Source organism: Megalops cyprinoides, chromosome 25 (assembly GCF_013368585.1).
Source record: "Megalops cyprinoides isolate fMegCyp1 chromosome 25, fMegCyp1.pri, whole genome shotgun sequence".
NCBI classification, from domain to species: domain Eukaryota; kingdom Metazoa; phylum Chordata; class Actinopteri; order Elopiformes; family Megalopidae; genus Megalops; species Megalops cyprinoides.
The window spans coordinates 18,310,898-18,333,614 of record NC_050607.1 but is presented as its reverse complement, the minus strand read 5'-3'; the positions used below and the strand labels follow the sequence as shown (position 1 = coordinate 18,333,614).

At 44.6% G+C, this 22,717-nt stretch overlaps 1 protein-coding gene across 1 annotated transcript in view; it reads right to left on the bottom strand.

The window, feature by feature from the left end:
* Positions 1-22,717, bottom strand: part of LOC118771821 (semaphorin-3A-like) — a 44,944-nt gene that overhangs the window by 5,339 nt on the left and 16,888 nt on the right. Inside the window, exons 3-15 of the mRNA XM_036519895.1 lie at positions 22,553-22,615; positions 16,790-16,909; positions 14,372-14,465; positions 11,899-12,018; positions 8,656-8,798; positions 7,204-7,318; positions 7,030-7,099; positions 5,878-6,022; positions 5,299-5,518; positions 4,928-5,019; positions 4,418-4,459; positions 3,020-3,177; positions 1,121-1,188 (exon numbers count right to left, since the gene is read on the bottom strand). Coding sequence (XP_036375788.1) covers positions 1,121-1,188; positions 3,020-3,177; positions 4,418-4,459; positions 4,928-5,019; positions 5,299-5,518; positions 5,878-6,022; positions 7,030-7,099; positions 7,204-7,318; positions 8,656-8,798; positions 11,899-12,018; positions 14,372-14,465; positions 16,790-16,909; positions 22,553-22,615 — 1,450 coding nt within the window. The remainder of the gene's footprint in view (positions 1-1,120; positions 1,189-3,019; positions 3,178-4,417; positions 4,460-4,927; positions 5,020-5,298; positions 5,519-5,877; positions 6,023-7,029; positions 7,100-7,203; positions 7,319-8,655; positions 8,799-11,898; positions 12,019-14,371; positions 14,466-16,789; positions 16,910-22,552; positions 22,616-22,717) is intronic.

Sequence of the window (22,717 nt, the reverse complement as noted above, 5' to 3'; positions counted from 1 at the left end):
AATGTGCGAGTGGCTTGCACATTAGAAGCACCGGAGGATGAAAAGGCTAGCAGCAGTAGTCACAGCAGAGCCTGTTCCATGCTTGTTCAAACAGATAATTAACAATGAAGAAAAATGCTTCTGCCCCCCCTGTTTTAAATTAAAAGCAACAGTGGCACTAAACAAAATGAGAGACCGCCACCCGGCGTGGAGCAGATTGGAGGCGTCTCTGAGGAATCCTAAAGCCGTTAATTAAAACCTTTCGAAAATGAACTTAACACAACGAGGCTTAAAAGGAGCTAATTGATTTTCCCAGCGCTCCAGTTTCGTCTGATATATCGTAATGTTTCGCAGCATAAACGTTGCATGGGTTATGCAAACCCTGGCACGCCTGACATGACTACGTTCATAAGGCACTGAGTGGGTAAATGAAATTCTGTTTCCTTTTGGAACTGCATTTATTCTGTGAGGGTGACTGTTGCCCCTTTTCCACCAAGGCAGTTCGAGGGCCGGTTCGGAGCCGGTGCCTAATCACGAACCAGTTCTTCACGTTTCAACAACCAAAGAACTGGCTCTCGGCCAGGAAAACTGGTTTGATGGTCTTGAAACACTTTGCTGGCCTAGAACCAAGAACCGCTTACGTCAGCGGCTGGGGGCGGGATTATCGTGACCAACAAGACCAACTAAAACTTTGTGACCGCCAGTTTGTGAAAAAACCAGAGCTAGTGTAGCATCTAGTCTGCCTAAAAAGAAGAAGAAGAAAAACCGGAGTTTTATTTTTCAAATGTTTCGCCTTGTTGCCAGCCAGCTATGTATTTCTTAGCTTTTTACCGTTTAGCACTGTTCTCTTGTTTTTGCTGTTGTTGTTTGTTCCCGCTAGCTGCTTGGCAATAGCCGGAAAGTGGAGACGTATACTGACGTATACAGTGACATAATGACGTGGCTCTGTGGTGGCTCTCTAGCCCGTGAAAAAGCAAACCAGTTCTTAGAAGGTTCACAAGTTGAACCAACTATGAACTGGCACCAGCACCAGCCCAGAACTAGCACCTAGTTCGCGTTGGTGGAAAGGGGGTAAGGATCAGTAGAGCTTCATTTCGTCTGTGTTAAAGCCCAGTGCGCGCTGCAGTCAGCCAGGACCCACCGTGATGCTGCAGATCTGAGCACTGAGTCAGAGGATCTCCGTTTCTGATGTCCTGGCGTCTGGTCCGCCTGTAAAACACAAGGCCGAGATATCGTGATATTGAACACAGCAGTCATATGTGGACCGTGCTGTCTAACCAAGATCAAAACAGCATTCTTCAAAGAGAGAAGATAAATATGGCGTACTAAACACTTCAGATAAAGGAACTGATTGATGATGGTTTACATAATACGCTGAGATGTTTTTGAGCAATGCCTGAATGTGGTTACGTATTGAACATCCAAGGTCGCTGGATGTCAGCCTTTATTCCTCTGAGGCAGTTTTGTCTCTGGCTTTGTACCTTCAGCAGATAGTTACAGCGGTTCGGAGCTGCGGTCGATATGTGGGGCCGCTGTAGCGGAGTCTTTTAGAGGGCAGAGCCGTAAGCACTGCGGGGCCAGAGAGCAATGTCGAGCGATGGTAATACGAGACCAAAATCAATACCCCGACAGGGCGTTCTCCGGCAGCAGGCTGTTTTAACGGAAACGCCAGGCACGTTTTCCTTCGTTTCACCTCCAGAAACTCGCAGGGATACGAGTGAACTGCCATTTACTTTAAATCCAGTGTTTTGTGCATCGTGGTTCTGGGAAGCACGGAATCTGTTATATCTTTGGACATGCTTTGAAACATGACAGGTGTAATTCAAACGTTTGCCCTTTTACAGAAGTTTCATATTTAAGAATGCGCAGAATATCACTGGAGGTAAATAAAGTGTCATTTCATGATGTAATGTGTGCAGTATGCAAGACCTTTGCTCCTTATACATCTTGCTTGTGCATGTTACTTAAGCAAACTTCTGCTGAGGGAAACCACCTATGTGAACCACTGAAGATACAGTATGTTTGAGTGCGCATTTCTAATGTTTCTTGCCTGATGAAAACCATAACCAAAATGCAGAATCCAGAAGAGAAATTTTGAATAAGCATGCAGTATTTCTGTGAAGCAACAAAACAAGAAGCTGTTAGAACCCCTAAGAACTACTGCACAGCAAAATATAAATGGGCAAGCGGTCGGTCACACAGAATTGGTTTTTGTAGTGTGCTTTTGTTGGAAAATGCTTACTTAAAAACACATTTCAGGCCTAAATCTTGGTTTCCATTTACTCTGCGCAAAAATAAACATCAAAGACAGGCCCTTAATCCAGTGAATCTGCCGTGCAGTACCTCATAACATCTTCAGTGCTCTTTGAAAAGGCGTTTGGCCCGATATGAAAGGAACTGGCACACTTTTGACCACAGCCCAAATTTTTTTTATCGTTTTCATAGAGCAGTGTTATTGGACAGCTTCATCAAGGCGCAACAGGTTGGTTCACAGCCATAGCCATATTTTTCATATTGAAAACAAATTATATCAAAAAGGAAAAGAAATGTCTTGTGTCTCCAGCAGAAAAGTGATCCACTCTACTACACGGTCTCCTCCTTGGCCATTATTTTATATGTATAATTATTGTTAAATACATAAATGATATACAGTACCAGTCAAACGTTTGGACACACCTGATTAAAATAATGTGGACAATGTAGAAAACAGTAAAAAATAAAGAAAGAAAAGTGTGTTCAAACTTGACTGGCACTGTACATTATTGCTGTTGTTGTATCAGCAGAAGCAAAGAGTTTGGAACGTTCAAAACATTCTTCGTACGTTACCAGGTAAACCACGGCTAAGTGTAAAATTGAACTCGCCAAGCAGACATGAAGTCAGTTGCATTTCAAGGCCGATTTACGACCGCCTGGGGTGTCCCACTTAGAAGTTTCCCCTGGGTTACATTTTTTTTAAGAGAACAACCCTCATCGCTGGGATGTTGTGAGAAGGTTAGAGTTCCGCTCCTGCTGGGGGCAGGTTGCCCGCTGCAGCTCCTACCTCTTGGCGGTGGGGAAGTAGCGGGAGCACTCGGCGCCGTCCCAGGCGCAGTAGGGGTCGCGGGCGAGGCAGCACTCGGCGCACGCCTTGCCGTACACCTCACACCGGTGCAAGGACATCTGGGAGACCCCGATGGCCGAGCCGAGGTAGAGCTGTTGCTGTTTGAAGGGAACAGACACGCGGATACATGATTATCTGTCCTCTTTGGAGCTGGTTCAGTCTGATCACACAAAGGCCTGCCACCATCTCTCTAGACTGAAGACTGAAGGAGTAGTGATCCCTCCTCGTTTCAGTCGGGGAAGCGATGATGAACGCTTCCACAAAAAAGTCCTTCCACGTGTTTTATGGGACTGTTGAGTGCAGCCCCGCCAAACAATGATTCAGATTACAAAATCAGCGCTAAAAATCATCCCAATCTGCCCTAAACCGGACTGAGTCGTCTGTTCGGATTCACGGCCTACAGTTCCCGTAAAAGAAATGGATCGCTTTGGTTCTGACCGCCTGCAGCGTTGCCTTTCAGATGCTAAACATTAACAGTGACAAGACTTTCCACTATGTATAAGCATGCTTCCCTCAGCGTAACGCCCTGTGACTGATCGAGGAGCTGACACTCGAGAGGGTGAAAGCCAGTGGAAAACGGCACACCTGGGAAGCACAGCTGTTTACTAATATATCGCTCCGGCTCTGAATGTCATCCTCATGTTCTACTCCCCTTCACAGGATATTCACCGCAGAAGCCCCGGTCCAGTGCCTGTGTCCTGCTGAATTTTTAAATCTTCCATCTGATGGGCCCCCGAGCTAAGATGAGACCCTGAGCCGCGGTGTGTAAGTGCATCTGGTGGGGAAGGTTTTGGGCGGGAATGAAGCATGTGCCTTAGCTGCATCTCCTGAGCTACATCTGGCTCAGTGGAGCACAGTACATTCTGTACCAATGGGATGGCTCCTGGGAGAGTAATGTAACAGCTCTCGTAACACAGCATCGTGTGTCTCGTATTTTCAGTGACGCGCAGGTATTGCGATCCACAGCCACCGCCACACTTTGTTCTGTCCAAGATTTATCCCACTAGCTGCAGCTCAGTAGGGGAAGAGGGTGTGAGTATTTCTGTTACCATTATTTCTGTTATTACAATGAGCAGTTCTATTATTTCCTGGGTTTGGCTTGTTATGTTGAAAATGCAATAAATGTAGCACCCACCTCAAACTGTACAGCACTTTAACCCATTAAGTGAGTACCATAATTCCACTGGACCTGTCTCAAAGATTTGCTTGAGCAACCGAGGGGATTCTAACCTAGGTCTAACCTTCGGGCAATGATAACAGGACAACTCTCTCATATTTTTATTGTGCAATAAATCATCATTTTCTCTTAAAGTAACAGCTCTGAAACTGGATTCTTACCTGCTTTGTTGAAAGGTCCATGGCAGTGATGGGAGTGGGCTCCTGGAAAGAGTCACAGTGAAACGGTATGTGAGATTGGCGCTTGCACTTCTGTTTCACGGCTTAGAGATTGATTAAATCAGCGTGTCAGAGGGCACCTTTAACTTCTCCACAGGTGGTCTGCTCTGGTGAAGTGTTATTTACAGTATGTGGTACGTATAATACTTTCCACCCTCTGTTCTCCATGCTATTACCAAATGTAACCGCTGAGAGTAATCTGCCAAAATTTCGTAACAGAGTGCATCATCATTTAGACTGATGAAGACCAGAGTTTCCGTACAAACAGTTTCTGCCTACACGCTGAGTAGTGTGCTGTGTCAGTTTATATTTCAACAGGTAGCTTACTTTTGAATAACTAAAGTAAGGCACATCAGTCACAGACAGGGTGAGTTGCTTGGATAACTTTTGACACAGCGCTTTTGATTTCTTCACTGTTGACAGTGTTTGTCTGTAAATCATGACCAAATGTACCCTGAACACAGTCATCTCCTCCAGAAGCACTTCCTCCAGGTCATGCCAGGACTCTCTGGGAATGGACACCACCTTCAGAACAGTCCCGACATCTTAAAAACAAAACAAGATGTAGCCCGGTCACGGCTGACGTTCTGGATGCCAAAAGACCAACTGCGCTGAGAATTAAACAGCACTGTTTGAGTTATTATAGCTGCTGCAGTTTCCAAAATATTTTGTTTATAGGCAGCGGTCCAGTTCATTTGGGTGAACAGCACAGGAAAAATGCCAAAGATAGAAATTTGAAAGTGTTCTAAAACAGTGCGGACACAGTATTTTTAACTGTATCCATACATCATACGTGTAACAGATGTGCGTGTGTGCATGTGCACCTGTTCCGATGAACATGACGTCATACTGCCCGTCCTCTGCCTCCACCCTGTCCACCACTATCTGGGTGAACTGGTAGTCCACGTCAGTCTTGACGATGATTGGCCGGTTGTTGATGGGGTGGACGGGGTTGAACATGGCAGGGTGGCCTCTTGCAAAGGTGATGACGTCATCTGGCAGATCCTTCGTCGAGTCAAACCCGCCGAAGGTTTTGCTTGGGCACTAAGAGCCACCAATAACCAACCAGAGTTTAATACAGCAAACAAAATGACCACATTTACAACATCTGACATCAGCATTTGAGCAAAGAACCAAGTAACCACATCACCAAATGATGAAGTAAGCACAACAGTTATGGACATATACGATTCCTTTGTGCATATATAATGGGTGGACCACTGAATACAGCTCCAAAATGTCTCTCCCATTTCAGAAACGTTCAGCTCCAAGTTATTGCCTCTCAAGTCACCATTAATATGAGGTAAGAAATGCTAGCTTGTAAACCAGTAACCCTTGCATATGAACCAAACCCACTATAAAAGCAGTGCGTGCGTGAGGGCATGTGGGTAAGCACTGCTCACCGTCCCCGGCCGAGGGTAGGGAACTCTCCCCTGGAAGGGCACCCACTGGTAGCTGGGCCCGTCCCGGTGGGCGTAGGGGCCCAGGAACACCCTCCTCACATCCGACATGCTGTACATGCACACCGCCGAGCCCTTGAAGATGTTACTGAGTGGAGGAATGGAAAGGCACGATCAGCAGTAGCATTAGCTTGTAGCCATAGAGATGAATGCATTAGCGTAAGGTTAGTTAAATGTTACTTACTAAAAAATAAAATCAATTAGTTAAAGCACTGACTGTTACGGATCACATGTATATGATGTTATATGCTTCTTATCACTGTGAAATAATTTACACAACATTTCTTTCCCATTTTGTAATTTTATTCTCGGTTGCTTCTTCTGCATTCAAACATTCTGCAGTCTACCCGTGGATAAGCCCAAAGGAACATTTTAAGAAAACTGAAAACATCATTTTCAAAATTTTCACAATGAACAACATTGATGCTCTTTTCTAAAGCAGCGTCCACGGGCATGTACACAATTGAAAATAGATGTGCACTAGCCAGCGTTTCAAATGGATAATTACAGTGTGTGTGGTACATTAAAGCAACTTGTTCATCTTGTCAGTTTGCACAAAGGGACCAGCAATCTTCAATCTGCACTCAGCTTTGTATGCAGATAAAATGCCAATGATTTTGCGTGTTGAACTGTCTGCTGGGCTGACCATGTGGAAAATATCACACAAGACTTGTTCTAGACTCAGATGAGATTTGCATAAATGGCACAAGTTCCACCAACAGATTGCTTAAAGGAATCCTCCCATATCTTGTCAGGTTGGTCGAAATGGACGGCCACCCACCCAGTGTGATTTGCAAGCAGAAGCCATCTCTGGCTTGCACTGAAGAATAACTGTGCAAGACTGACCTCCCACAAACTAATGTCAGCATCTGATTGCCAGGGAGAAATGCAGAAATCAGGTATTAGGGGAAAGAGACCCTGAGGGGGGAAAGCTCGAGGGCCAGCTGCTTTTTATTATATCTGAAACCTGAACCATAATTGGATCAAGTATTAAGATAAATCAAAGCAGGTGAGTATCTGACTTCACAATTTTGAGAGACCTAGAATCTGTAAAAACGGGGGTCCCTTCTTCTCTGACAAAAAACATTTATATACCTGGATGTTGTAAAGACACCGTATATGACCGGATTTTTGGGATCCTTGGAGCTCATGAGAAAGATGTCCTCTAAAAAAAGAAGGATACACAATTACTCAAAACACCTCCTAAAACACACAAACACACACTTAATCTTGACCTTGGCTTTACAGAGCTCTGTAGGGGACACTCACGCAGCTCGTCGAAGTGGGTGTCGATGCCGTTGGCCCCCGGCACCGAGCAGATCAGCCTTGCTTTGAGGAAGGTCGTCCACTTATTCACCAGACTCCTGTGGCCCCCAAAGTCATTCTGTCACATGCAGACACACACACACACCCAAAGGGACATCACACACCTCTGAAACTACCTTTGTTTCCTCTCTACTTCCAGTTTCTGACTGATCGTTCACTATACATCATTAGTGTTCTTGCGTTCTACGTATGACCTTGGTCCAAGGTGGCTGTCATAGTCTATGTTTTAATTACTTACCATTTAGGCAGGACTTTTTGTCGCTCTTCTTTTTTAGAGGGTGAAACAACCGAGATTTGAACATACCACCTTCTGGTCCCTGCGCAGTAGGTTTAGGACCCTTTCATTAATTAACAAGAAAAGAGGGAGAGAGAGCGGGTGGCATCGCCCAGCTGGGGCACGATTGATTCACAGCGAGGCCCATCTTTTGTGTGTGCTTGAATGAGAAGGGGCTGGCGCTCAGCTTGCGAAACAGAGCGGAAGGAGAGTTATGATTTATACAAGGCAATTAACAGCTTAATGGATGCATGACGCAAATTGAAACTCCATCCTGCTTGCTAAATTACTGTGTGAAAGGAGAATTCCTCACATACCAGAACCCCAGAGAGGCTGTAACTGAGAGGGCACTGCTATCTTGTCTGAGCTACAGTCACATGCTACACGTGAATGTAAGCCAAAATCCAATATAGTGTTTACAGCGATACGACTATAGAGTTGTAAACGTTCTCACATTCCGCCTTGTGGTGTCAATGGGGAGGGAAAAGGAGAGGATATGAGTGAGGAAAATAAGGATTATATAACCTCCTGCTCCAGTCCCAAGAAATATAAGCGCCAGATAAATGTTATTTATTGACCCTTCCCTATCAGAGAGGTCCTAAGCAGTGCATGCTGGGATACGTGTGCTCAGCGGATGGCAGTAAAATCCCAGCTGTAGTGTGAAATGACCAGGCCTCTGATCAGCAGACAGTGCTGCTCTAACGGTATGCAGTTCCCCCATTCTCAGCCAAGCAACAAACAATGCAAGCCTTCATTCTTTTCACCTTGTTCTTAACACCATATATTCCTGACTAACACTGTTTGGCTGGGTTTCATTTATTATTCAACATAATGACACTTTTACCAGACAATGACTTTAAGCTGAAATGTAATTTGAAAGAAAAAAAGGTGTGAGGTGTACCTAAATTCATAAGTTAGACTTGAAGAAGAAAGACAAGCACATGGTGGTTTGATATGGTGTTTTACATGTTCTGTAGGCCACTTTATACAACAGCACTAGATTAGCAATGTGCACTTTGGCTTGTAGTAAAAGCAGGCACTGAACTGTGGGTATCAACGGCAAAACACAGAGAATGAAGCATTTCATGCAACTCCTCATGCTGATTGGCTGGATTCTGTACCTTACAGAGCTGTCCAATCCGAGCGTGCGTGGCCTTCCCCGTGTGCTCTCCGTCCATGGCGTTCTCCCGGAAGAACAGGTAGATCTTGTCGTCCTCGGGGTTGTCACTCTCAGGTATCAGGTGAACGCTCACAAACCTGGGGTCTGGAACCCACCATATGGCATACTTAGTACAGGGCCTGTCCTGTTAGCCTAATGGGTTCAATGTGCTTATGAATTTAAGCAATTGTTATATAGACAGACACATACACATAGTTTTTCATTTTTCAAACTTTTCATTAATGTGAGTGAGTGCAAAACCGTAATAACTGAAAAAGTAGTATCTGACTCTGAGTGCAGTACATGGTAATATATATAGTGCAGCTAAGAGCTTTGAGTATAGTACATGAGAATATATATAGGATAGTTAGCAGCTTTCAGCATAAATGGTAAATGGACTGCATTTATATAGCGCTTTTCTACTCATTTGAGTACTCAAAGCACTTTACAGTTATATGCCTCACATCTACCCCCAGTGGCAGAGGCTGCTATACAGGCTTACCAACTGGCCACTGGGAGCTGTTGGGGGGTTCAGTGTCTTGCTCAAGGACACTTCGACACTCTGCCAGGATGAGCCAGATTCAAACCAGGGACCTTCCAATCCCCAGTTGACTGCTCTACCTCCTGAGCCACTGTCGCCCCCTAGCATAGTACATGAGAATGTGTACAGTATTCTGAACAGCTCTGAGTATAGTATATGTTAATATGTACAGTATAGGTAAGAGTTATAGTAGCAGGAGTTGACTATAGCAGTCAGATTGAATCTATGCCTGAAGCAAATGGTCAGCTTCAGGGCAGCAAGGTCAGCAAGGCAACAGTGGTATGAGTCCCTGTTTTTGTGGATCCAAGATGCCTGAGCATTTACAGTACATATAACACAGAAGTTTGGAAGCACTAATCCGTGAAGCCACAGGGAAATGTGGAATTGGCCCTGAAAACATTTACAATATCATCCATGCCAAATACCATTTTTAATATAATGAGAAATGTACACACACTAGATGGTGGAGTAATATTATACTTAGAATAACAATCAAATTAAGTAGGGAGGTGCATTTTTTTAAATTGAAACAGGACCCATTTTCATGGTTCACGTCCATATGCGATTATAGCCCTCCCGGTGATTGCGCAAGCCTGCCTGACTGCCCTTGATTTAAAGTTTCTTATATGTTAAGCGAAGGGCCTCTATCTCATCTGCTTATGTCCGAAATGTTTCCTCAGCAATAACGCACAAACACAGCACTGAGCAAGCTGCACAGATTTTGATTATAGCTCGGCCGTAAACAGCATCCATCACAAACCCAGTGACATTTCGTTCTGGGAAAAGAGCAATATAACGGAATATTTCAAAACCAGAACACCAGCCACTTTGTAACTAAAACAGATGGGAATGTATTGTGCACTGGAAGTGCATAACAGCTACTTAATGTATTCAGCGTCGCTTTTAGTGAGCCGGAGACTGTGCTCTCTAAGACTAAATGATTCAGCATCAGCTCAGGGCTCATATATCAGCAGCTGTATCATTTCATTTTGGGAATGTCTGCAGTTTATGCCCAATGAACTAGAACTGTTCCCCGAGACTGCACAAGAGTAAAGTAAAAGGCTCACTCTGAGGGAAACATGCTGTACCATATTACCATCTATTCCCACTCAGAGAATATGTAATTTAAGTCAGGAGCGAAATGACAAATTGGACGTGTCTCAGATTTATGTCATTTATGTCGTTTCGTGACAGATTTATGTTCTTGTTTTTTTGACCTTCTACCGGTAAATGGCTGAATCAATGAATAAACCAACTCAAATTCATATAATTTGATATGCTTCGTCTCATGTTTCATATAAGCCAGTAAACGTTCCATTCACTGGAGAGTGGTGACCAAACCACAGTTTAGTGAAATAATCAAAATTTTCTTCATGATACCATCCAACTACAATAGCTCAAGAGAAAAAAAAACACTCTGAGGGCCATTTCTTTGCCATGCACATAGGTCTACGGCTGACTGTTTCCCTCCGAGTAGAGCTATGGCTGATTTGTTGCCCTCCACACAGGGTTGTGGCTGTTTTGTCGCCCTTAATTCAGGGCTGTGGCTTGTTTGTTGCCCTCCATGTAGAACTATAACTGGTTTGTTGCCCTTAATGTAGGTCTATGGGTGTTTTGTTGCCCTCCATGTAGATCTATGGTTGTTTTTGTTGCCCTCCATGTAGGCCCATGGTTGTTTTTGTTGCCCTCTTTGTAGGTCTATGGCTGCTTTGGCAAACATGGCTCCCAGGGCCACCATGCTGTGACCTCCCGCGCCGCCCGCTAATCTCATTGTTTTTCCACTCTAAAAACCTACAGCCCACAATCGAGCCGCCGGCGCACAGTAATTAATTTGCAAACAGGGCCAGGGGGTTTTTCACAGCAAGTGAGACTCGGAGAGCCGTGTCAGGAGAGTTAGTCACGCCACCCCCGATGGCAGAAAACGACCGCGGCGCCCACCTCGCGCCCCCCACCCCTAATCTCTGGGCTCGACTCCCACACGCACACAGGAGCCAGAATTACCCCGTCAATGATAAATCCCTACTGAGCGGGGAGAGGGAGCTGAGAGGACTGAGCTGCTTTGAGGAAATTGGTATTGACAGGCCAAGCACTAATTAAAATGTGTTTAACCGGGAAAACTTCCTCATCCCCAAGATTACGCAAATTGGTTTCTGAGCCCCAAAGCTCTGCTCCACCTTTCCAAAGCCGCACTCCACCTCTTTGGGAACTTATTTCAGTTGTATAGATATCCCATAAGAAGTTATAATCCAAAGATTTCTTTGTTCGGGGTATGTTGATGACATGAACAACAAAACCTGCAAAGAATATGGATTTGTGATAAATTATACGAGCTGCACGGTTTCAGAAAAAAGCTGTTTGAAGAGCATGCCAATGTTTTCAGCCAATGTTTCATTAGTGATCAAATGCAGGATGTGCAGGACATTTTAATAAACTTGTAGAAGCAAAACAGAACATGTCAGTATGGGACAATTCAGCTCTATGAACTCCTTCTTACATTGTCTTTTGAAGAAAAAAGAGATAATGATGTGTTTGAAAATGACTGACTTTTCAAAGTAGGATGTATGAAAGAGATATTGGAGCAGCCGGGCCCAGTGCACGTCAGAGGCAAAGCATGGTACTGAGGGAACAGGCACACAGGTCTACCTCTAAGGCCCGATGTCATACCATTTAACCACCTCGAGTCATGCTGCTCCGTCCTGATTGGATGATGTTGTCCCAACGTGCGGAAAATAGCGAAGTCCCTTCCCATGAAGTCGGCTGATGTCCCGGAGTACAGCTCCCCATCTGCCAATCAGAAAATCAGAAGCTGTCACATGCCAGCCCCCATAGTTATGTACGCGTGCTGACCTGATAGAGGCAATGGTGTGCTTCTGGAAAATAAGATACTAAAAAAATTTGCATTCTTCCTGTGCGAGCATCTAGAACATTCCTACGTCTGCAGTGAGTTTTCATACTGAAAATCACTGTGAAATCTGCCATTTTACAATGGAGGCTGAAGGCGTCTGAAAGCAGGACCACCTCGACCACATCCTTCTGATTGAGCAGGAAGGGGGACTAATCAGCAGTGGGGAATTGCTATTTCAGAGGTGCTACCCAGCAGCCACAATGACAGGCAGGACGCGAGAGAAGAATGACAGTAGAGCAGCCTGCAAATTAAGAGCTCTCAGACAAAGTAGTTCAGCAACCGATTCTGACTGGGGATACAAATTAAACAGTCAACACCTCATGCATAATTCAAGCACTCAAGATGCATCCAAGAGCCTGTTAATTCCCTGCCAGGGATAGTGCTGTGGTCAGCCCCACGAGGACTAGTTATCTTAGCGCGCATGCATGCATACAATATTTAAACGTGTACTTCCGCCTATACCCACTCGCAAAAGCACACAAGGAGACAGCTTAAGAGAAATCAAGCTCTGCGCACAGCATATTAAAAGCAGCTCCCACACACTGAGTGTTGAATAAATTACAAATGTGTTTTTTTTTTTTTTTTATTGACAGACGCCGGTGATTTATGCAAGACGCAGTGTGTGGGAGCAGCCCTTTCTTTGTGCAGTCTACTTCTCCTCCAACACGCCTGCCGCGCGAAGCCTCCCAGGGTTCGCAAACGCTGTTAATATCCCTGAGCAGCGAGACACAATACCACCGGACTAAAGGAGAGTGACGCAAAAAGAGAGATGTCAGCCTCTGTGTCACCGGCCCCTCCCGTGGGCATTCATCGGATAAAGCGGTGCTTCCCGTTTTGGGACGGGGGAGGACTCCTCGGGAGAGCACAATGACAGGCACTCGGAACTCCATTCAGCCCCCTTAAAAAAAGCTCTTCTCAAGCAGTCGGGCAGGTCTATGGTTTAATTGCTTCCCTCGCCGGGGCGACACAAAGGACGAGAAGTGGAGCGTGGAGGAGCTGACACAGAGAATCCGCCCGGGGTTTAAGAGGAAACTTTAGAGAGATGCCCTCCGACGCTGCCCGCCCGCTGACAGCCCGCATAGCGAGGGAGAATTATCTAATCACAGCATCTGAGCGCGCGCGCGCCGCTCAAGATCTCATCTTCGCCGCCGCTGAATGCTGAGGGAATTGTACTTGCGTTTTGAGAAGCATTCTGTGCGGCGACAGGGGGAAAAAAAAATCATGAAAAGTACAAAAATGACAAAACTTTAGTTTCTGCACTAGTATCCCACACACTGATATCAGTATTCCAGTGAGTCTGTATTGGGGGACAAAGGAATTCAGAGGGAAAGAAGCTATTCAACAATTCATCTGCCTGGTATGTTGGTGTGGACATTTTAGAGCTATACTTGGCAATCGGGCAGCATTTTCTGTACAAGGTTCTGTACTTTCCCAATAAACTGAAGTCGTGCGTGGATGCACACTCATATTGATAGTCAAGTATATTTTACCGTTAGTTCTATACTGAAGCAACAATATTGCATATGGCTAATGCTCTACCAACAGAGGAAGGAAAAAGAACAATCTGTTGGGTGTTTCCAGTGGCAGCTTATGAGGTGCTACGTCTGAGTCAGCAGAACTCTATGACAATATAAGCTGACCAGTCATTTTTCATCGGATAGGAAACGTATACCCAGATTTCAGCGCGGCGCTATTGACAAGGACGCGTTCAAAGTTGCTCACAACTGAAAATATTTCATCTGGAAGTAGTTTGTGGAAAGAACTCTTTGAAGCGTACAGTCTTTCATAAAGTGGGTTATTTAAATGTAGGAGACTGGAGTTTATGGAAGCGAATATAAACATCTGGACCTCCCTTCCATCCTGTCCATTGTGTCGGGATATATTCTACAAAGGGAGACCCAATGCTCTTAAACCCTGGCGGAAATGGAGATATGAAGTCTACGCTCCACGTACGGAGTTCACCCACAGAGAGGACTCCACCCGCAAGACTGTACAATTGCATGTAAAAAAAAAAACAGGAGGAATGGTGCCATGGTCACATGTGGAGCGATTCATAACATTTGCCTGGCTGCGGTTTTACAGCGGGAATAGATAAATTGTACATGGTGTCAGCTCTTTCCCTCCGTGTTGGGCGGTTTGCGTTTCCTCTGACTCGGCTGTTCGTGTTGACGTGGCTGACGCCCTGTGAGGCCCGGGAGGAAGGCAGCTCTGCTCGGCTCCTGGCACACTCACCAATTAGGAGAGAGGCGGTCAGCAGCTTCGGGTCGTACGGACTCTTCCCACGGCCGTTCTCGAAGTGCGACGTCTCCAGCCTGAAGATGTTGTCCTGGTTGTGTAAGCGGGAGATTAGAGAGGACTGCAGGGAAGCATCTTGAAAGACGTCTCATTAAAGGCAAATGCACCATGATATATGGCTAAAGCTGGGGGCTCGTCCGGAATGGTTAATGGACTTCAAGATAATTGGAGAGCTCCCACAATTATAACTGTTTCAGAACGACAGTCTAACGGATGTGAAATTCACATGCAATAAATTATCCACATGAATCTTTTACATCTTGTGGAACAAAATGGTAATTTTATTTCAGAATGATGAATTATATGTTCGTTGTTAAATAAAAAAGCAGACTTTTTTATTTTCTACTTCGTTTGCTGAACAGAACCATCTAAAGGGTAATTGGTAAATTGCTTAGTGCCAGACAACTGTTACACATGATTCCTGAAGACTAATTTGTGATATTCAAAAACATATTGGTAATGCGGGCTCTCAAAAAAGCATATTCATTTCTTTTGAACTCTTTCCCAGATCCATCTATGCCTAAACAGTGCAGAATGGCTTTGATAATCTCTGACTTCCTAATTAGAAGATAATTCAGATCAGTCAAACTCCAGACAGAAAATTAAGTCAAGGCTATTGCACTTCCACAATTGACTCAGAAAAAATGTACCCAGAAGCATCACACTCTTAAATCATTATACGGAGGAACACTTGCCAGGTATAATACATCACTTGGCTCTTCTTATGACAAAAAAAGTACCTTTATAAGTGTGGTCATGCGGATAGAATGTTACTGAATTTGTAACGGCTTATTAAGCAAAACAATAACAGTCCTTGTTGTTAATAATGATAAATTGCCCATGGAAATAATTCCACCTTAAAATTGCATAATATATGAGGAGATGCTTCATTTAACAAACAAAGAAAAAATGCTTCATTTATGTGAATACTGCAGGGGATCCTATACATATTTAATGACTCAGAACATTCATGCACGAGACTTCAAATGTCTTTGAGCAAAAAGTTAATATACATATATATATATCGGACATGGTTCACAGTAACTGTGTGGAAATAAATGAGATAAAGCACTGACATTTTTAAATGTTGCCAATGCAATCATATGCTGAATAAGTTCCATGGTCCTAATGTGCTTACCATTGCCTGCCATTTCGTTTCAGAACAACACAAAACATCTTTACTGGCCTCTACAGACAGAATAATAAGTGGATAAAAAAAGAACAACTAACTTGCAAAACTACAATTCATGGTGTTTAAATTGGACGTATAATTAGCCCAGAGTAAGCGCTCTAAACAGATACTACTGTATATTAATTACAGAACCTCGCAGTATGATCAGCTTAAATTTTTCATATGATTTAGAAACCTCTGAATTTAGAACCTCTGAACACCTTGTCATTTTTCATTCACTGTCACGCCTCTATCATGAATCCAACCATGTCTATGACTGAAGAGTTCTCACCTTTAGAGGGATTCTAAACAAAGTTCACTTTCGCTGTAGAACGTAAAACAAATGTGAACTCAGTATGAGAGCTTGCTAGTGCATGTGCCTAACCATGTTAAAACGCTTTTAAGACCTGTCATTTGTGAACAATCTGGAGAACCCAAGGCCACCAAAGCAGTTTTATGGGACGTCCAAATCATGGATGCCAGGGTTTTTTCCTCACTACTTCAAAAACACTGTAATATTTAATGAGTGTGGGCTATGGGATTTCAGACTGTGACTCGAGACAGATTTATGTCAGCTCAAAGTTACAAAAGTAAAGTACAATATGTAATGTTTCCATTGTAAAAGAATATTGTACACCAAATAAGTTGTATTTTAATATAAAGGAATCATTTGCCCAATGTGAAACCCTTTTTTATGTCTTTCCAGCCAAAACTATGCTGGGCTTACATTATTTCAGTAGACATTTATGAGAAAAAGCAGAACAGTGCAAACCATACATCTGTGTAAGGTTTGGTTCAGATAAATACATAGCAACTCAAGAGAGAGTGCAATTAAATGAAATCACAAGCATCTTATTTAGGTCAATGACACTTGATGTAACAAAACAGCAGTTGTCAATTATGATCTATTATGACATATTTGTTGTAAATCTCTCCAATTTTTTTTTCCCCAAAACCCACATGATCATCCAGATTCAATCTAATGACTCACTCTGACCTAAAAGTTTGAGTTCTGTGGTGACTGAAATGAACAAAAAGTATTATGCAAGTATTATATTATTATACTTATCAAAGCATAGACTATTAGTAAAGTGTATTAAAGCATTATGTAAGAAACACTAGTTTCTTGGGCAGTAAATAAACTGTATTCTTCCTGGGTATGAGGCAGATGAGTAGTAGCTCACCTCAGGTCGCTTCCCCACCTCCAGGTAGGCACAGATCGGGTGAAAGGCCCCGGTCCCGCAAGCATACAGGTGGGTTTGGTTGAACGGCTGAAGCACTTTGATGAAATTAGAACACTCTTTCTGTAAGGCAGAAAAAAAATGGTACAGCAAGCAGGTTGTTATATTCCACTGTGGTTCCCATACAAGTTAAGCTTAAAATAAGTTTCTTTTAGACCACCTATTGTACATTTTGCAGAGGAAGGTTAAAAAAGCACTGCTGTGACAATTGAATAATGTGTCGAGCAATAACACCACGCACCGATGGATGAAGAGGCAGACATTCCATTAAACGATAAAAAGAATTATGCGCACACTGAACATATTTGGCATTTCTTACTTCAAAGAGGGACACAGCTCTGTGGAAACTGGCTCTGGGGCTAATATTTGTGGGAACATTTAACTAAACAGTACGTTCAGAAGTCTGTTTTACAGTGTACATGTACTGGGACTAACAGCACTGAAGCAACAGGTTCGTGTTGTTTCAGGCCAGCTGACGTTGCACTGCTGTCAGCCATAAATCTGATAAAGGACGCTTTTCATGAAGCCATTTAAAACATTGCACAACACATACAAATATATTCAAAGCCGAGGTGATAACTGATAAAGGTGACTGTGTTAATGTCAGCACACGAGCCACATTTGGATCTGCCGTGCTGAGGTGGATGATGCTCCTGGGCCTTTCCTCAATAATAAACCTCTGGGAGACAGACTGTGGCACAGGTCTCGGGACCCGCCCTCGTGCATGTCTGGATGATCAGAACACAAAGGGCCGGAGCGTCCCCGCTGATTAGGAACAGGGCAGACAGACGTTTCCTGCTTCGGTATGAAAATAAAGAGCGCCCATCTGTGTAAACAGGGGGTTTGTAACGCGGCCAGGGGACATGGTGTCCGCGGAGTGCGGTCGGTCCGCAGTTGCGGTGAGACTGCAGATTGGCTGGGAGGTGTCTGGGCAGAGATAAGGCAGCAAAACTGGGAGAAAATGCACAATGATTTCAGTACTGACCTGAAAAGTACATTATATTGTCCGCATTTAGCAGACGCCCTTAGCCAGAGCACCTTACATTGGATACAATTTTAACATGTTACGCATTTATACAGCTGGATATTTACTGAGGCAATTGTGGGTTAAGTACCTTGCCCAACGGTGCAGCAGCAGTGCCCCAGCGGGGAATAAAACCAACAACCTTTCGGTTACAAGCCCTGTTCCTTACCACTGTGCTACACAGCTGTACACTACACTGCTGCTACACATGAGTAACATGACAGGGATCAAGTCAAATATACAAGGAAAATACCTCAGTCCATATACCACCATAAACTGGTGGTATATGGACCTAAACTACCAGGTGAAGCCAGTTCCATCAGCTGTTCTTCGTCAAAGGGGAAGGAGAAATGGCAAAAGGCCGATCCTACATCAGTAGAGTAGCAGTAGTTCTCAAAAAGTGCAAATCCTTACTGTTCCTGCAATGACCTCAGTGGAACCATAGTGAGAATTACTGTAAGCATTACAACACCGTTGGGTTGACATTAGATAACATCAGCTTCTAATCGTCTGCAGCTGGGCAGCGCATAAATCACGCAAGCCTGTGTCAGTGAAATAACAAAAACACAAAGTGCTCCAAGTGAGGTGTGGATCGGCGAGCGCAACTTAATTTGAGGACACAGTCAACTGACTCCAGATCAGCGGTCGTGTTACCACGTCAGCACATACGTGCCTTCACAGTCATGTCACGGTGATGTCAGAGTGGCCTCTGTGCTGTCAGTAAATATCCCTTTCTTCGTGTCAGGCAGGTGCTGACAGACTCCTCTCCCCCCCTGCATGAGACAAGGCTGTAGCACTAGCGCACACACAGAAAGCCTGGGACTGCACTCCATTTGACTCCATATCCCTAAGCGCAGAGCTCATCCATCAGTGCTGTGGCTCCTATCTGATGCCCCTGTGGAGGATGCAGTGAACCACAGCAGGGCTGGTCTCGGTTTCAGCGCCTGCTTACTCAGAGGTGACGGGGGGGGGGGGGTTTCCCCGCCTCCCTCCCGGCAGCCTGTGGCGTGATGAGACGGCGTGATGTGACGGCGGGTGCACTGTGGTGAGACTGTCACGATGTGAATTCTTACATCGTGCCACGGTCCTAGGTGCTTTCAGGTGTCTGCATACTGAAAGCAGTGACAGTAATATTGGGAGTATTGCTTCAGAGCCACATGTAGTCTTATCAATATATCGTAGTATACTTGGCCATACATCGTAGCATACTTGGCTTCCGTTGCCTAGTAAGATTGCCCAAGCTGACTTGCGGTAGGGCTTGAATCTTGTCATGCTCACACTCGCCGGTCTGGGAGTGTTGTTAGCCTGGTCTGACACTGTTGCTCATTCAACTTGAATGGATACACTTATGTTCTGTTATGGGCGGCAGTGTAGCATAGTGGTTAAGGAGCAGGACTCGTACCCTTGTACCCTTGGGCAAGGTACATAACCCACAATTGCCTCAGTAAATATCCAGCTGTATAAATGGATAACGTTGTAAAGAACTGTAACCTATGTAAGTCGCTTTGGATAAAAGCGTCTGCCAAATGAATAAATGTAAATGTAAATGTTCTCTTGTGCTGGAAGTCGCTCTGGATAGGGCTGTCTGCTAAATGAATGTAATGTAATTCATCAATATTGACCAGCAGCAACTGCTCTATTCGGTATCACACCTTCTTTGTGAAGCAGGAGTCTGTGAACACAGTTGTTCTGAACATAACAGCGCTGTCTTGTAAACTGTGCATGTAGTGAGTCTACAAGGGAGCACCCTGGGAAAAAAAGGATGCACCTCTAATCCTGGCTTGTTTCCCACAGATTTTATAAGCCAACATCATAATTACTCTAAAACACAGCCTTTAGACACACTGTGCCTCATGAGATTCAGAGGGATTTAGGCCCAGTGTTTTCATTGTTACTTATCCAATGACAATCATATAAAAGAGGTGACAGTATGACTATATTGGTGAGGGGACTGGAATTCCAAGATGGAGGTTGTAGGTTTGAACCCCCAGCAGAGGGGGGTGATGCTGCACCTGGCTGTTGTACCCCAAAGTGGGATGCATACCCTGAATTACTTCAGTATATATTCGGTAGTCATGTAAAATAACAAGCAAAAATGTAAGTGATGTATTATCACTTCTACACAATGACTTGGGCCAGAGCTGCAAAGGAATGTGAAGTTGTTTTTCTTTTCTTTTTTTTTTTTTTTTGTTGCTGGTATAATGTCATAAGCGTATTCCCTCAAAACCAGCCTAATAATCTAATCTAATTTGCTGTGCATAAGCAACGTCTTGTTCCCATCTTGAGGGTAAGCGCGGTGCGGAGTAGAGCCGGCCACTCCGTTCCCTCTCTCTGCCTCAGGGCTTCGGTGCTTTTCACTCTCGACACGACAGCTACTCCCCGGTCCCATTTACCGCCAATGGACCGGAACGCCGCATTGTTCCAATTCAGCAGGCGTCGGGCTTCAGGCACACCTTGCCTTCGCGTGTTCCTCTCTGTCCGGACAGAAGACGGCTTTGAGGGGGATCACCGAAAAATTCACCCGCTGCGTGTTTACAGGAAAGGAGGAGAGGCACGCTAAAGATTTCCACTTAAAGAAGCTCAAAACAGACTCCATTGAAAATCGCTGGAGCTCGACCTTTATTCTGCGCTAAATCAAACACTGCGGAGACTTTGTTGCTATGCTGTGATGTTTCTTTACTTTACCCTGGGCATTCAGGATGGGATTCATAAGCTCACCAAGCCACACACCTATAGTATTTATAGGCTCATCCTCTGTATTTCATTCTATCTCATTCATCCTTTTCCTGAAAGACACTATGAAGTTGTCATGCAACCAGTAATACTGCTTTAGACCAGTAATCTATGCAAAGAAATCTAGTATTGACAGGACTTCAGCAATCCAATCAAGCGCTCAAATTTTGCTAAACACAGTCATGCCAGTAGACTAGTCCTTGCACTAGATAGAGTGGATGGTTGCCTGTCAACCCTACTCTGTCTAACTGAAATAACACACATTATTTGTTCAGGAAATCAGCTGATACCAAGTCAACAATGCGGAAAATGGTTTTGAAAGATAGCCGCAACGGTTCTCAAAAACAAGTTGTTTGTACATGGTGCTGTGTTTATCGAGAAATAAAAATTTGGACATGATTCAGACTGTAGAGATCACCCAGCTTAATACAGGTCTGTGTGCTTTGCTCTAAATGGTCCTGACCACACTGCCTTTATCTTCACTTAAAAATAATCCTGCAAAAAAACGCAATTCCAAAACACGAATGTGAAAATGCAGACTGCAGAATCGAGGTGAAGAGTTTAACACCGATGTGTAACTAGAAATATCTGCGGAAAGATCTCTGAGACTTCCATGAGTTTGGAAACAGTCAAGTTTAAGAGACGCGAACTATGCGGACGTGCATTTCAGAATAAAAAATGTCCACACAAGAGAAGACATTCGCAGATTTGTTTTTACTAAGAAGTGTATTTAACCCCGCCTGAACTTTTTAGTCAACGTCTCAGACGTGCGATGAACACAAACAATGGCCCTGCCGCTGTCTGAAGCGCGGCCAGTTTATACACAGCGGCCCGGCTCTGGCTGGCGCTCAGTGATCCATGCTAAGCCCTGCCAGCGCTAACTGCTGCGGCTACCGCCGCGCTCCTCGGAAAGCAGCCCCCACACAGCCCGCGTCTGCACTGTGTCACCCCGTCTGGCTGGGATCGAGGTTAAATACACTCGGGCGAGGCCGGCAGGATCGTTAATGCATGCCGGGCTCAAAGGGCGTGCGGCTGCCTCCTCGGCTCTCTGCGCAATCGGGCGTACCTGCTGGCCTCGCACCCGATCTGCTTTCCATTAAGGGACCGGCCGCCTACGTCTGTTGTGCGCAGGTGCTGCACGCCGAGCCATTCTGCATGCTCGAGTGCGGCGGCCATTTTCTAGCAAGCTGCTCTAGCGTTGCTTTTATCTCTTGCCCTAATGTTCAACCCAGAAGTTCACACGGCCCTTACGGATAAGTGCAGCCGGTATGATGTCATGGTCAGGGTACATCATTTACAACACAAAAGTACCACCTGATTTTCCCATATCATGAAAAAAAAAACAATAAATAAAAATAATGCAAGAATGGCCTCGATGGGTGTCATGTAGTACCAAAGTGAACTGAGTGATGAAATAAATCCCAGTCTCTGATCACCCTGCTCTCTATCTCTCTCTCTCTCTGTGTACTGAGGCATGTAATCATGGTCAGATGCTACAGAAGGAATGCGCTCGGTAAAACCACTCCTAACAGGAGAAGAGGCTCCCTGATACCACTCAAAGGCAGTATGAAGAGCTGTTTTTCTGCACACACTTTGGTACTCCAGTTTCAAGCACTCTGTATGTGTTGCACCTCTACTAGCTAAGTACAAGGGGCATTAACAGAAAAACCTAGCAGAAGCAGGCTGTTTGACGCTAACAGGGCTTGAGAGCAGTGTTTTGACAGTGAAGCCATTTCTACACAGCAATAAAAAAATGAGTATTACACGATATAAACAACTGTGGAACGAACCCCCAGAGGGTGGGGTAAACAGCGTGGAATCAATTCAACACCCTCACAACCCCAGTCACTGAATTTTTTGTTATCGCTGTGCCCCTGCTGATGAATATAAAAAACGTTCACTCATTTATTTATCTATTCATTCATTCATTCACTCATTCATTGACTTACCAAGATGTCTTTCCCCGCCCACTTGCACTCGTCTCTCCTTGAGGGGGTAGCAGGCCATGCGATCTGAAACACCCATGTGGAGAGCAGGATTAAAGCGGGATTCGGGCCCTGAGCCCAGCGCTTACTGTCCCGCCTACACAGCCCCGTGTGGTGTCTCCCCTCCCC